Genomic DNA, 16,688 nt, shown 5'->3' with positions numbered 1-16,688 from the left:
TATGACTGGCTGAAAGTGCAAGATTCTAAATGTCGCGAAATGTGTGTGTAACTAAGTGTTAGTAAATACTAGACACGTCTAATAATAAGCTTTAAAGGTTTTTTCGTCGAAAAATTACACTAGTAGATAGGAATCAAAGAACGCAAAAAGTCGGTATTTTATGAATCGTTATTTCTTAAATTAAAAATTAGAATGCGCATATCACGGACTTAACAACGGTGCTTCAATGATCGGTTTTTATTGGATTTGCCTCCATGTTTATTACAAAGTTTAGTAGTACACAGGAGTTGTTTAAAATGGGGTTTCATCATGCTTGCCAGTCCTTTCAGAGTTTCGAATATTCATATGATTCCATGCACTTTTCATTGAGTTTCGGGAGAGTTAAGTATCTTGCGGTGGCAGTAGGCCGACTTTGAGCCTCTTTCAGACTTAAGTGCTTCGGGTTAAAACTAAGCTATGTACATACTAAATTTCATTAAAATTTAATAACATTTTCTATTTCCGCCCCCCAGTGTAGGGGTCGTCGCAGTTTTCCGATCTAAGCAATTTTTCAGATTTCTTCATTCCTAAGCAAAGAGACTAGAGATACTAAACTAGAGCAAAAATTATTTTATATATTTGTTTGCTCAGTAATAAAGAATAAAGATTTCCATTAGCTAAAATTTTGATGTTGATAAATATTTTAAGAAAATCAGGAAAGAAGTGTGCTAAGGACTCAAACATACGTTCTGAGTTGAGAGTACTATTGTCCAGTTTCATAACAAAATGGATGCAAAAGCTAATATAATTCGCTTTCAAGCAAAAATATTGCCATTGGGCCACAACGGATTTCTTCCGCCAAAATACATCTGTTAATGTTCTATTACACTGTGCGACAGTAAATTGAATATACACAAGACCACGTTCTCGAACAAACAAAAAATAATTACAAGACCATTTTCAATCCTAATTCCTCTTTACGAAACAAAAAAAAAATGTTTTATTTTTTTAATAAAAAATTATTTCTTTCATTGGATACCTATATTATTATTCTTTATGGCACTGAATTTTTTAAAAAATTTTTCGAATTAATCATATCTTTGAAGTTTCAAAATCCTTAAAAAAAATCCTGGCGGCAGAAAGAAAATCTAAGAATGCAGTTCTACTAGATTAGGCTCTTAGTTTCGTGAGTACATAAATTTCTTAGTGAGCTTTGAAATTTTTTGGTTTTTGTCGCACGGTGTTACAATAATCTTATAGATTTTCAAATGTAAACATGTTTAAAAAACGAAAAAATTAAATTGTTGCATTTTTTATGATGTGTTCGCTGCTGTGTATCCTTGTCACTATTATCTATTACTTGAACAACAAGTAAATTGTAGTGCTATTGAAGATCTTTGATAAGAGACGTAGTAGAAATCCCTACTCCAAGCCAAGTTATAATGATTTCGAAACCAAACGTCCACAGTACTCGGAATTTTCTTTCATTCCCGAAATGTTTTTTTAGCTCTGTCAGCTAAAAATACATCCATCAACGCGAGTTCTTAGCCACTTGAAAAGTGCACTTTATGATACTAAAATTTAATGAGCTATGTATAAAGCTGCAAGCCCAAATTTTCTCTCAAAATTCTAAAAAAAATTATTTAAACTTTTGGTGAATTTTTTTTTTAATAACATTTCAAATTTTACAAATGTTTTTGTGAATTTGTTTTCTTTTTTTGGGGAACCCCACAATTGATGGGAGCATTGATTTTCTTCAACATTACTACTTTCTCTGCTTCTTTCACTATTAATAATATAAACAAATCAAAATTCAAAAATCAGGCGCAACAGGTCTCTTGTACAATTTATGGACTTTATTCAAATTGGTTGTAAAATGAAGGATCTGGGGATTATGAACAGTAAGATGGGTTATGTATGTATGTATGTATGTCTCAACGTTTACAACAACATTTTCCCGTAAGCAATATTTTAATGAAACAAAACCAAATGTAACGTTTTTTTTAATTAATGGCACTTTATTGTTCTTTTTTCACGATCAAAGTCAATTATTGTCATTTTATTTACAATTATATTAATTATTAAAGTAATGCTATTATTGTTTTTTTTTTCTTTTTGTATGAAAAATACATCCGTAAATATTTGAATGCATTGTTATTATCGATTGTTTTATAATACGGTCATATTCTATACTAATTGTTAACTTTACTTCAAAGGTACTTGTCGAAAAGCAAATTCCTTTCAGATTGCCAGATTGAAATGAAAAAGCGAAATTTAATTAGATTTAAAGAACTAAATATTCTAGAAATATTTGCACACAATCTTGCCAACATTTATCGGTTTGTTATGAATGGTGCATCGCTTGAACCGCCGCCGTTTGTTGTGGATGTGATTGATGTTGCCGATGCAATTGACCCCACATAACGCCTCCCGCAGCCATCATACTACCCGATGTGCTATCCGCTTTCAATTTGACGGCTAGTGTATCGCCATCAATTTCACCACGTTTCGACTTGTAGCGTCGATTTTGAAACCAAATTTTCACCTGAGTAGGCGATAAATTTAATTTGTGCGCAATGACTTCACGCTCGGCTGCAGTCAGGTACTTTTGCAAACGAAAACGGCACTCCAGCTCCAATACCTGAGCTTGTGAAAAAAGAACGCGTGGCTTGCGTTTACAACGTGGTTTGCCATTTTTACGAAGCTCCGAACGCGAGGAGGTGACTTGTGAAATATCTCCTGTAAGTAAGAGAGAAGTAAAAAAACAAAAGTTCTATGAATTTAGGACAAAAGTGAAAATCATGTATTTTGTGAAATAAAAATATATTTTGTTGTACTTTATAAATTAGTTTGGCCAAAGCGTTGAGGGTGTTTATGACTATACATAATTTAATTATGTCAGTATTCCAAATTTAATTTAGAACTCACTTTAATCCAAAACCAGGGACCAAAGTTAAAAACTATTTTCTAATTAAAAAAAAAACAATTAAAAAGCTTTCAACTATCGTTGAACAGTTTCGAGTTTATATATTTATGTGCATGGTTTTTCAGGTCCTGTATGAATATGTTAAACAAAAATTGAGCGCTACACAATGTGTGTGACATACGCCACATATTCCGCATATTTCTACCTTAAACTTTTTAAAATTGCTGAGAAAATTTCATGTTATTGTTAGCCGCTGTGTATACTTTTTATAATTTTTTTTTTGTAACTAATGTTTATAAAAGTCAAGTTTTTACCCTTAGCTTTTCTTACATATTATTCAAAAGATTCCAGATGCCTAAAATATGCCAAAAATTAGTATTTTGCCGCTTTTAAGTCAAAATATCTCAAAAACTGGAGCCAAGCCAATATTTTGATTTTCATATTTTTATCCTACGGAAAAAATCCTATAAGAACAAGATCGCAGTTACCCACGAACGTGTACGTAGCGTAGCGTAGAAGCACGTAAAAATATATCAAGCTTGCTGTTGATAGAAAGAGAGAGAAGCAATGTCTACGTTACGGTCATTGCGGTGGTGAGTTTTTGTTAACACGCAGATCCCGTAAATTAGATCGTGTCACTTTAAAGCTGAAATTAGTCAAGATCGTAAGCCCACCGGTACGTAACCCCGAGTCAGCTGACACGATCTGTCTTACCAGAGCGCCATGTAAATGAAAACTCAACACCGCAGAATTTTTCTGTAGTTGTAGCCCGTAGCGCAGAAATATGCGGAATTTAGATTTTTCCGTGTCAGCTGATTTCTTCCTTCTATAGATGGTTGCCACTTCGTCAGTTTTGCAGATGGTAAAAAAGTTATAATTTCCTATTCAAAATACGTTTAAAGTATTTGAAATTTACTATTGAATAAGGTTTTTTGTTGAAAACTAAGTAGTTTACATTTAGCTACGACCGATTATAGCACGAAAAATTGTAGTTGAAAAGGTAAGTTTATGAAAGGTCATTGATGAGTGGCAACACTGTAGTAAGCAACACTGAGGACTCCAGTAATCGACAAAATTCTGCGTATACAGACTGCGTTTAAGTATACATTCTGCGTTCTTGACTAATTTCAGCTTAAGGAACACTTTCCGTGCCGCAAACACGTTTTAAAATTCTGTTAGCCTGTGTTTTTCTTGTAATGATCCGATTGTTAGGCGCCTGCATCAATGAAATATCTACTAATATCTGCTTATAACAACTTTATCGATTTTAGTGTTAACTTATATAGGTTTATTATATATAATTATGCTTATTTTCTTAATTAAATTAAATTTGTCAATTAGAGTGCAACGCATTTCCACAAGGTATTAAATGGCACAAATTGTAATGACAAAGTTGGGCATCAAATGTCATTACCAGGGAACGGATTTTTAGGACCTAAAAACCTATAAAAAAGGCAAAATAAAATAACGAAATAGGCTGGAAAAGGCAAAATAAAATAGCGAAAAAGGCAGGAAAAGGCACTAGGTATTGCAAATAAAGCAAAATAAGTCACTAAAAAAGACAGAAAATACGAAGAACAATCAAAAAATACATTTATATTAGAAATGTTTATATTACAAGTAAAAAGAGAAAAACTATGAACTAATTTCATTATATGAAAAATTTGTACTTTGAATCTTTCCTTTCGAGTTTCTAACTCATAAAACTTTAATCTGTATAGTTGTAGTAACATTGAACCACAAGATGCATTTTGAAGTTTTCTGGCAGCATTTTCATTCGATTTTCGCGAAGAAAAGCCTTGAATGTACTAAAAAATGTGCGCTCGACGTAAGTTGATACAAGTGGAGCCCAATTTAAATATAGAACGTTTGAAACGTTCATATTATCAGAAATAAGGGCATTTTCCTCGCCCTTTACAATTTTATCCACACGCCTTATTGTCTCCAAGCCTACGTTAGCTGAGAAAACGGCTTTCAATTTATCCAACACCAATTTGGCAAGAGGTCCCTGCGCTTCTATAAGCCTCATGGGCATGTGGATATTTTTTAATCTTAAAAAAAAATTTTGTAAATGCTATAATCACTTTTTTAAAGGTAGAAAAGGCAAAAAAGGCAATATCAAATGTGTATATATGGAATCAGGAAAAGCTAAATCGGGGACATTCTTAATCGAATATACTCTATCTCTTTAGCAGAAAAAAGGCAATTTCCATAAAATCCGTTCCCTGGTCATTACGTTAAAAAATAATCATTAAATTCGTTTCCACATGGCATTTTTAAATGGCTCCCATATTTTGTCATTCCAATGCCTAGTGGAAATTCGGCATTATTAGCATGATTACTTTCTTTGTGTACAGAAAATAAAAAATAAGATGGCGGGGATTCCACCACACCGTTATTTTTGCAAATAATGTCTTGTATTTATTGCGACTAGCCTCACAGTATTCGAGGTGATTATAAATTTTCGATCCAAATTTCACTACACTTATTGGAAACTGCCGAGCCTAGGTAACCGTGTAAAAACTAAAATTTTGCTAAAAGCAAATTATGAAACAAAGTAATGGAACATCAACTACCTATAAAGAACACTCTCAAAGGAGGAGCAAATAAGAAAAAAAAGTCTGGGAACGTTCTATCAGGGAAAAGAAGTTTTAAGAACTTCACGTTAAGAAAGATAAGGGCGTCTGCGATGACAAATCGTTTCAGTGAGATCCACGATTGCCACGAAGCCAGAGGAAAGCTGGAACATTTCAATTTCCGCATCATTTATCATTGGGGTGTATTGTCCCTTTATGGAATACATTGACTATTATTAAACAATGCGATTTTTCCTATATAATATAAGTACAATAATACGATGATTCACGATACATAGCTTTAAGAGGTCTAAAAAAAAATTCTGGAATAGTTATTCTTTTTATCAATGGTATTGTGGCTTATTATTATTTAATTTTTAATATTGTTATTGAGCTTTGTATCACGATTATTTTTGTTAGGAAAAATGGAAAAAGCAACAAAGTCTAAGCGGTAGAAGTTATAGCAGTTTATTCAGAAATCACCACATCTCCTCATCAGACTTCTTTTTTTTTTGACTTTACTTGAAAACAATGTTAAAAATTATTATTTTTATTCAGCTAATAAGAAATTTGTGTAATTCGTTAGGTATTTCTGAAGCTTCAATGACGCAAATGTACATACATATGTTTGTTGTGAACGAATTTCTAAATAAATTATATCTCTCAATGCATTGTCATTGTAGGCGTAAGTGCTTCAGGCGAACATTTTTTGTGTTGTAAAATTTTCTAAAAACAAAATTACTTTATGAAAAGGATTTATTCAGGCGGACTCATTTTATATTTAAACATTTCAAACGCCTGCAGTGTTAGGTATGAGAAACATTTTGTTATCGCTTTCGTTCTTCGCGAATGGTTCGGAGGAGATTTGTTTCAATTTTTTACCTGTCAGAACGCGCCTGAGATTTTTATACCCATTTTGGATTTCTTAGAAATGTCCCCGAAAGTGATGTTCGCATTTTGTTCTCTTTGGAAACGTTTGTTCCCGTTGAGAACGTTGTCGACAGTTTTTTTCTCCCTTACCACTTACCTTCTTCTGAAAACACTCCCGCAAGTTATATTCTTATTTCGATTCGGTTTTTTTTTTATTGTTCCGGGTTAAAATTTGTTTCTCAATATATTTATGCTTATGTTTAAGAAAAAATCTTCAAACTTACTGCGCTTAGAAATGCCACATTCGCCACTGGCACCTGCATTCGCCGCCGCATTCTCGCTTGATCGGTGAATGTTGTCCGAAACATCCTTTGGTCCGCTCATTTTTCCATTTAAGCCGCCGCTCCCACTACCATGCGATATTTGCTGCATGGCCACATTATTGTTGGCAGACTCCAGTATATTTTGGAAAGATTGCTGCGACGCAGTACCCGCTTTACTGCTACCGCTACCCTTCGGTGATACAGTCGTTAATTTGGCGGACAAAGCTGATGCCATGTGTGGATCGCCCACCTCTGTGGAGCTGTTGAGGTCTAAGGTGGGCGATGGCGTCACGTATGGCGTGGAAGTGTAATCGCTTTTACTGCTGGCGATCTCGATACAGCCGACATTATTTACGCCATTCATGTAGCCATCACTCGAATGTTGGTAATTGTAGTTATACGCTGTGGCATGAGTGGTGGTGGTCCCGCCATAAGCGGACGCATTTGGCGAGATACTACTGCCACACATGGCATTGCCATTGGTCACGGCAGGCGACGGCATATACCATTGTACTGCGCCGTAATGCTGGTAAGGAGGTACAACATGGGGTGAGTGTGCATGCGTATGTGGATGGGGTGGCGGCGGCGGCGGCGGCGGGTGATTATGCGAATGCGGATGGGTGTGGGGATGTGCGTGCAGGTGCGATGGATAAGCTGCGGCGACTGCATGTGCGTGGGGAGAAGCAGTGGCGTAATCACCAAAAGCCACATGAGAATGATGATGATGATGATGGTGATGGGGGTATTGGTAGCCGGAAGTGGATGCACCGACGGCCGCCATCGTCGCCGCGGCCGCCGCTGTCATTGATGGCACTTGAAGCTGCGGCATAGCTGGTGGCGAAGTCAGTGTGTCCTGGTAACTTTGTGTTTCGTAATCGTTGACGCAAGATGAGGGAGTCGGAATGCTGCGCATAGAAAATAAAACAAAAAAAAGCGGAAAAATCAAGAAAACGGAAATAAGCATTTAGTAGGAATTATAAGAAAATACAAACGACGGGACTGCTAGCGTCACCACCCCCCCGCAGGCATAATTAATGCAACACATATGTATGCGCTTATAATGGCAACGTAAGAATATAAATTCCCATGTGGACGCAGCAAGACATCAATCGATCGATGTACGGTTAGCTGTGGCGAGGCAAGAAATTTCGCAAAGTCCTATTGACTACTTGGTGACACTGCTCGTCGACATTCGCCTACACACTGTGCACCAATGTTAGGCAGCAGCACTACAAAAATAGAACGGCTTGGCACAGTCGGGATGGTCCAGTTCGGATGCATGCAATGCACACATGTTTCAAATGAAAGCAGCGAGCTGACCATACCAACTTGCCGTTGAACGCAGGCGCATAAAGTCAAAAATACACAGCGGTCGTATATACATACATACACAGTTACCTACATCTGAGTTGCATTCTTCTACGTTGGACAAAACCTTTGAAGACAAAAACGTTCATCATCTTCCACGCAGGCGCCCGCGACCCAACTTTCTAACTACCACTCCAAAGCAGTAAAAATATGTCAGCAGTGCGCATATACTATGTAGAAAAAAAAAAAAACATTTAACCACGTTTTTATTTGCATTTGCGTGCATATGCCTTCACTCGAATGTACATATATTTGTACATACATACATATGTATGTATGTACATTAGACTGCATCACTAAAAAAAATTGCGGTTTTCCCGCCGGGACTTCCAATAAAATATTTCGATAAAATATTAAGATTTACGTAAGCTGCGCCGTTTTGAAAATAACACCAAAAATTTTATTTTTTTTATGACGACAAAACAGTTTAAGTTTAAAAAATTTGCATAAAATTAATAAAAAAAATGCCTTACGAAACTCCTTTCATTATATTTACGAGTGGTTCGTAAAATCTTGTTTCGTTGTAAAAAAAAACGGGTTCGTATTATGAATAAAAGCTTCGTTGTACAAAACCAAGCCTACGAAAGTTTTTCGTAGCATTTTTACGAAATTTTATTATCAGTGTATGAGGTATCAGTGGAAACATATTTTCTCACTCTTTTTATTTCTTTGCTAAGAAACTAATTCGCGTCCCAATCATTTTTTTTTTTTGAATATCAGCATCTTAATTCTACTTGGAACGACGCTCATTCGTCCTACCTTACTCTTTCATACTTTGAATGAGTTTATTTGCAAAGTCTAGATCGGTAAAATTTTGGCTGAGTTATTTAAGTTTTTCTTAAACCGATCTATAAAAAAAAATCAAAAACAGCATAAAAAATCTCATTATAAGATATGATTCCGTTGAAAAGTTTTTTTTTTAATATTTTTTTGAGCTTAAACTGTTTTGCCGTCCGAAGTGTTTTTTTTCAAAAAATGCTTAAAAAATATATTTTTATTCATAAAAAACTAAATTTTCGAAAGTATTTTCAAATTGGTCCAGTTCATGTAAATCTGAAATTTTTCCGAAATATTTTGGCGCAAGTCTGCAAGTATAATAGATTTCAAGATTCCAAAGGAAAAATAGTACCAATTTGTTTATGAGGAGTGATGCAGTCTAATGTACATACATATGGAAGTATGTATGTATGTATGTATATCTGTATGCCCATAAAGGTTGGTTAAAAAAACACTATCGATGATTTGACAAAATTTGCCGAGTTCCCTCAGAAAACAAAAAGTTTCACGAATATGAAAAAATAACAAATTTTCTTCTCCGACGTCTGCCCTGCGCTTAATAAACTATGCTGCCGTACAGTGATGAGCAGTGCCTCCATAAAACAAACACACGTATTTGCGTAGGATGTTTTCCTTGCCGCTCGTCTCCCCCGGTCTTAGTTTATTTTTCTGATCTAAAGACTTTAGCAGACCTTTCCATAAAAAGAGCTACATACACACATACATAAATATGCGAGTACTTGCTTTTGATTTTTGGCTGATGTATCTATGTATGTAGCTTTGTGTGCATCCGTTTTGCCTATGAAAACACAGACTTCGCTGGTAAGTATGTATCTGTATATGTATGTGTTTTTTCATTGGAAACTGGTCAAAATTGTTTTTTATAAGGCGTTATTATATGTAAATAAATATAAGAGAAAAAAACAGCCGCTTTATTGAATGACAGCTTCTTTTCTTACGCTACCTGACAGTGTAAAAACATTTGAAACATATTTTACTGTTGATGACTGTAGCACAAAAAATTTGAGAAAAAAGTGATATACATAACTTCTGTTGAAAAAGTACTCGGAAAGGTTTTTGTCGTCGTGTACTAGAGTCCCTTCTGATAGGCTTAAAACATATCCAAATGGAGTATTATACGAAAGTACTGAGGCAACTAAGGAGAATGTTCGTTTCAATCGAAATAATGAATTGGGACAAACACTTCATGGTTCGATCATCACACCTATGTACCGCCTTACATTGCATACTGTAGTGGATTTGAGATTGGGAGGTTGACGGTTCGGGCCCGGCTGAGACCCCTTTCTTTTGATGACGACCAAGGCAACGTTTAAAGGACCACGATTTGTGGGCATTCAACTAGAATGCCTGGATCCTTAGTGGGGAAGGTGTCTGTGCCCGGCTGGTTGATGTCCTCCTGAAGATAAAGGCTGATGCCACTGCAATGTAAGAAATGCGACGGTCGGGACAAGCCAAAAAAATGCCTAGAGCCTTGCGACGTCCATTTCAGCTGCCATATAAAGGAGCTCAAATTCGTTATGGAATTTGTGGTGGGGAAAAGGCTCCGTCGCCGAGTGCGGTAGTACACGGCGTTAGACGAGCGTCTAGCCACAGTCAAAGCGAGATTCTCCAATATCTCGCTCATAAGCGCTCACGCCCCGACTGAATAAAAAGACGAACAATCCAAGGATCTCTTAATATCAAAATCTTGCTTGGCGACTTCAATATAAGGGTGGGCAAGCATGGGATCTTTGGAACCACAGTCAAAAAATTCAGCCTCCACGGGGAAACGTCCGGTGCCTGAAACATGATAGTTCTTGCAGTCAAGATATGCACCCGCCTCTGCAAAAAATGTGCGCTTAACAATGCAAGGAAAGCTCAACGTCGATAAGGTGCAATCACAACAGCCGGCCAATTATTCGCTACGCGTTTCTAACACCTGCTTTCAGAAAGCAGTCTTCAACAAACAGTGGCGGATCCAGCGGGAAGGTTTTGGGGGTTAAACCGTCATATGCGAGCAATGGAACCACATTTCCCGCTTATTAAGTACCGGCGCCAAAGAAATAGTCGGATTTCATCAATTCTTTTGAAGAATATGGTCATATGAACGCATGCCCGACGACTGGAATTGAGGTGTGCTCAACCCAAAGGTGACCCCGTCATACGCGCCAACTACCGCGGGATCAGCCTTCCATGCATAGGATACAAGGTATTGTCGAGCGTGCTATGTGAAAGAGCCTTGCAAATGTGGCTTTAGACTAGGCAAATCAACTATAGAACTGATATTCAGAAGGCTCCAAGTATTGGAAAAGAATTGCATACAAACATATTTGTCAATTTCACAGCCATTTTCGGCAGCACAAAAAAAAGCTGTCTCTATGCCGCGATATCTGAATATGTATCCTCGTGAAACTAATACGGCTGTGTAAAATTATGTTGAGCAATACCACCACCTCCGAGCCGTTTGATCCCATATGACGTTTCAGACAAGGTGGCTCCCTTTCTTTTCTTTGATGTAGGAGAAGATAATAAGAGTCGCAGAACTGAATCGCTCTGGCACAATAGATCGTACAACTGATGACGTATGCCGACGACATCAACATTATCGGTAAAAACAAGGGCTACGTCTGTTCTGCCTTCTCGGAATTAGATGGAGAAGCAAGGCGAATGGGTCTGGTGGTGAACGAGGACAAAACGCAGTATTTCCTGTCATCAGACAACAGTCAGAGCACAAGCGTCTTGCACCCAAGTCACCGTTGAGAGCGTTTACAGCTCCAAACAAGAAGAGGAAGAAGAATGTTTTTGTTGCAAAAAAAAAACGTTTTTAATGACCTTCGGCCTCTCGTAACATCTCTAGCGGCGCTCAGATCGATTGAGATTTTTGGTATGCTATTTAAAAACTCAATTCAATGGAATAATCGTCACCATCCGAATTTACACATAATAACAATTTTTTACAAAAAAGGGCGAGAATGGTTGAAATATTTCTTCTGTTGTATAATAAAAATTACGAACCATACTTATATATATGTCTTTTTTTAAATATGTAAATATGAATATTCTTTTTTTATGGATAGGTTCCGATGGATTTTTCAATCCTTTTCGGATATATTATGCTCTCTTCATTTCCACAACTTTGATCAGGGGACACACAAATAGTTTTGTGGATGTTCCGATATGGTACTACTAAATAACTTCCATGTTCCGTGCTGTGGCAAAGTCGATGAGCCTCTATCTGGTGTCAGAGAAGTAGTCCATGTTTCGCGTGTGTGGGTCGCCAAAGTTTAGGTGGTAATTAAGAATTTGGAGAGTTTTTAAATATGCGCATTTATACAGCTAGCCGCTTGGCCCATGACAACAGACGCCCGATTGTAGCCGCATCTACAGTTGAGCAAACGCTGCTGACTTTAGTAAGCCCTTTAACCGAATAAGTCGAAGTGGCCCCAACGGTTATTTGCATAGCACATCCCTTTGTTCACATGTTTTTTAATTTGTTCGGGTTGAATATACTACATTTTAATAAAAAAATTAATAAACATTAAACAAATAATAGGAAGACTGTAAATACTGAGGATCGAAAGGGTGTGATATTCAAACGACTGGAGGTGCCCATTGGGAAAATGTAATGTATAGTAATCGAAAAAATAATCAGTAAATTAACCCTTTTCACATTCGAAAATGCATTTTTTCCGCAGGGCGATGTCTTAAGAAAAGTGGGGCATTCAATTTTGCATTACCTAGTATCGAGAAATGAATGTGTTTTAATATGACATTTTTGGAACATTTTGAATACATTAGAATGCTGATTACATAGTTAGCAGTAATATCATCGAGAATATACGATATGCATTATATTATTTATCACGCATGTAATGCATTACTACTTTTCCGACTGGGTGTATGTATGTAGATATTTTTAAACTCGAGCGCGCTTGTGCACAGGGTATTATAACTTTGTTCGCATAACGATTGCTTGTAACAGCCTAAAGGAATCGAGATAGATATAGACAAATGTATACATAAATGCTCAGAATTAATAATAGAGAAGTCGATTAAGCCATGTCTGTCTGTCCGTGCGTCCATATGTCCGTGTACGCAATAACTCGAGCAAAAATTGAGATATCTTAACGAAATACAGGTACATATACAGGTTGCCCTTTATCCAAGGTAGGTTACTATTGAAAATGGGCGAAATCGGACTGTAACCACGCCCCTGCTCATATAATGGTATTTTCGAAAAATGCAAAAACTGTGATATTTCAGTAAATATTGGATGCAAATGGTTGAAAATTAGAACGCGAAGTAGAATTTTGGTACAAAATAACATTGTTATGAAATTTTTAGAAAAGGAGCGTGGCCTCGCTTACTTATGATGAAATACTCTATCTTAGCAAACGCTTCACCAACCCTTACCGAGCTCGGTACGAGCCTTGCTTAGGGTCTAGCTAAGAAATTTGTTAGAAAACTTTGAAATCGGGCAATCACCACGCCCACCTACCATATAACGTTAATTTACAGAAACACGAAAACTGCGATAAATCAATAACTACTGAAGCCAATTGACTCGAAGTCGATTATTGCAATGATAACTGAGCAGAAAATTAGATTATTATAGATTTTTGGATATCGGGCGTGGCGCCGCCCACTTATGACCACAATTGTGTATCTCGGTAACCGATTTATCAATTTCTACCAAACTTTGTGCATTTAATAACTTTGATACGGAAAAGCAATTCGTTGAAAATTATTCAAAGGGGACCAAAATTGCACGAAATACGAAAACATCGATATTTCAATAACTGAAGGCGTTTATTTACTCCAAGTTAATACTTACAACAACCGCTTAACAATAAATAAGACTGTTATAGACTTTTAGGTAGTTTAAAGAAAGTTGTAACGACAATAGTTGACACCTACGCCGGGTATATAAAATTCGGTTTCGCCCGAACTTATACTTTTTTACTTGCTGATTTCGATTTTTTCGATCAAAAATCGTTGGCTTAGTGGAACATCACGCCAACTAGGCAGCCGGTTGGAAAACGCCCTATCCCTAAATTTTGTTAAAAAAATCCGCTATCTCAGCAGATGGTTTCAGCAGCAGCTTCAATTAGGTTTTTATTCTTTAAAAAATTATGGTGTATTTCTTTCATTTTAGTTTAAAGTTGATCCCAAAATTTGACATGCAAACGTCACGGCGGATATAGGTAATTTTAATTATTTTAGGAGTTAAATTATTTACAGTTGACGAGTCTAAAGCAAAGGCAAACCTCCGAGTTAATTAAATTAATCGATTATTTTTGTCCAATTTATCCAATTTACGATTTCATTGTATCGTGGTTTTGTGTTTCATTCATCGATTAATTGTTAAATAATCGTAAAAATATTTTCAAGAAATATGAATTCTATAGTTTTCTAAAATCCATCCACCGAATATTCTTTTTTGCTAGCTGCATTAACTTTACTCTACCCGAGGTTCAAAAAAATTAAGTTCTTGCGAAAGGAAATAATGTGCGCAGATGATCTTATGGAAGCGGAAAGTCGTCACTAGAATCAGTAGAAAATGAGTTCGATCTTTGGGCCCCTCAGAAATCGCTTATACACAAACGAAGGCAAAATAATTATGATTTGGGTCACCCACTAGAAGAAATAAGTTTTTTTATTCAAATTGTCAAGTCCAAGAACGAAAGCGGAATATCATGGACGCTTGGGAGGAAATGAAAACTGTTTACCCAAAACTTTACGCACTTTCGAAAAAATGCTGTCATTTAGTTGGTACCTCGGTGCCTGCTGAGCGCTTTTTTTTCAAAAGCTAGTGCCACCGAGAAATGCAATAGCTTAACAATAAAACGTTTATCAAAACTTTTTTTTTTGCAAACTTGGTAAAATAATACCTAAATAATTATCGTCGCTAAAAATACTCGTTTTATTTTATTTAAGGCTAATTGCCAAGAGACTTAGAAAATTTTTATGGAAAAGTGTTTTTGTGCATACCTACTGTGAAAATTCGATTAATCGATTGTTTCTCTGTAATTTTTTTTTTGCTTGTGATTAATCATATGATTAATTAATCGATTTTATTTTATTTTATTGTTTAGTTTTACGCCGTTCAGTTGGTCCATCGATTCAACCAACGCATCAAACTAACCTAACCAAAGCTTAAAGAAAAATAATAATGTTTGAAATTCCGCATTATTTTCGTTTTATGTACATATTTGACATGAAAACAAAATTAGTGTCTGAATTGCTAAGGAAATCACAAAAATTTAGTGTGCCATTTAAAGCGTTTGCAAAGGAAAGTAAAATCTGGTATTTAGAACAAATTATTGATGGACATACTTACTTATTTATGTATGCAGGTAAATTTAAATCTAAACTTATTTGATCTCTCACTAACCTCTCTAAGTTGCCGAAAACTTCATAATTCTCATTCTGATTCACTAAATTGAGAATATCCTTAACTGAAAATGGTGTTGTATTTAGAGAATCCGAATTTGTAAAGTTTGTTGGGCTTGACTGATTGTAATCGTAGTATCCTTGTGACACCTGCGATTGTTGCTGGTGCTGTAACATGTTGTTGTTATGTGGCGCACAGCACTTCTCATCGGTTGTCACTTTTAACTGTCCACTTAACAGTTTCGCACACACGTGTATTTGTTTGCATTAAACATTTCTTATTTTCAATTGTTCTCAATTGTATGTATGTACACCTGTCACTCAAGAGTCAATCACCAATCACTATTCACAAAAATTATCTCGCACATGCATTTGTTATTGTACATTTGCACGTGTATTATATTATTAGTACAGTACTCAACAGTACGGTATTATTGCAAATTGTTTTATTTATTTATCGTAGCAGCAGGCAATACCTACTAATTATTGTAAACGCGAACTAAATTTGATGCGGACTAGCCGCTCGCTCGACTGGTTCCGATTGACTGCCTTCTTCTTCTAATTAACTGTAAACCAAAACACTCAACGCAGTCGATGAGCCGTTTGCCATTTCGTTGATGCGCAGAAAAACATACACACTCGCCTGTGCATACAAACAAACTTCACTTTGAATTCATGCCTATTCGAATCCATTCCAATTTTTCCCCTTTCCATTGGCAAGCATCGAGGCAAACCCAATCATGATTTGTGAATGGCGTTGGTGAGTTTTAAAAAATGGCCACCCATCAACCAATCACAACGGTGTAGACTATTTCATTCCGTTAGTCAAAAGTGTTTCGTTGCCATTGTTTCGTTTAGCCATTGGGCGCTTATTATTATCTCGGAATTTTTTATTTACATATGTATGTATGTTTTCTGTTTCCTGTAGCTTTCAGACTTTCTTGTTACAGTTAATCAAGGTGTATTAAACATACATATAAACATTTGCATTTAATGTGGTTTTTTAATTCTCACATCTCGAAGTGTTCGCATGGTGACACTTGCAAAATGAGAAATACAGCGTATGAGCGAAAATTGATTTTCCCCTCACTAAATACCCGAAAACAAGTAGTGTGCATATACAGATGTATTTATGTATTTCTTGATATTAACCTTTAAGTACTATAGTTGGTCTCTCAGACCACGAAAATATTTTTAGATTAAATTACAATAAATTGTATACCTACTGCGAATAGCTTTTTTCGAGTCCGCAATGAGTTAATGCTTATAGCGACCAAATGTTTGCGGTGAGAAGCAGTATTGCCATTTCAGTAAACAGACGGAGAAATTTCGGGTTAGCCGAAAACCGATTGGCTAGCCGTTTTATAAAAAAAAATCCGTTCTTAGCCGATTTTGCTATTTGTTTTTTTATTTTTTTATTTAAATATCTATACATATATGTTTCCATTTTTGACTAAGCGACCCCCAAAATCTGTT

At 36.1% G+C, this 16,688-nt stretch overlaps 1 protein-coding gene across 1 annotated transcript; it reads right to left on the bottom strand.

The window, feature by feature from the left end:
- Positions 1 to 2,077: 2,077 nt before the first annotated feature.
- Positions 2,078 to 15,748, bottom strand: LOC118751124 (muscle-specific homeobox protein tinman-like). Its single transcript, XM_036485894.1, has 3 exons — positions 15,214 to 15,748; positions 6,636 to 7,579; positions 2,078 to 2,718 (listed from the first exon to the last, which is right to left on the bottom strand). The coding sequence occupies exons 1-3, from the start codon at positions 15,387 to 15,389 to the stop codon at positions 2,324 to 2,326; spliced, it is 1,515 nt and encodes a 504-aa protein (XP_036341787.1). The 5' UTR covers positions 15,390 to 15,748; the 3' UTR covers positions 2,078 to 2,323.
- Positions 15,749 to 16,688: the final 940 nt, after the last annotated feature.

Source organism: Rhagoletis pomonella, unplaced genomic scaffold (genome assembly GCF_013731165.1).
Source record: "Rhagoletis pomonella isolate Grant_MI unplaced genomic scaffold, Rhpom_1.0 Rhpom_scaffold_00546, whole genome shotgun sequence".
NCBI lineage: Eukaryota > Metazoa > Arthropoda > Insecta > Diptera > Tephritidae > Rhagoletis > Rhagoletis pomonella.
Note: the sequence above shows the minus strand (reverse complement) of the source record. Positions and strands in the feature narration are given on the sequence as shown.

What these genes read in the sequence shown, in the direction of transcription:
- LOC118751124 (XM_036485894.1), bottom strand. Translation starts at nt 15,389, where the DNA reads ATGTTACAGCACCAGCAACAATCGCAGGTGTCACAAGGATACTACGAT. An exon ending in GTTTTCGGCAACTTAGAGAG is followed by an intron (nt 7,580 to 15,213) that starts GTTAGTGAGAGA and finishes TTCTATGCGCAG; the next exon opens with CATTCCGACTCCCTCATCTT. An exon ending in ATGTGGCATTTCTAAGCGCA is followed by an intron (nt 2,719 to 6,635) that starts GTAAGTTTGAAG and finishes TCTTACTTACAG; the next exon opens with GAGATATTTCACAAGTCACC.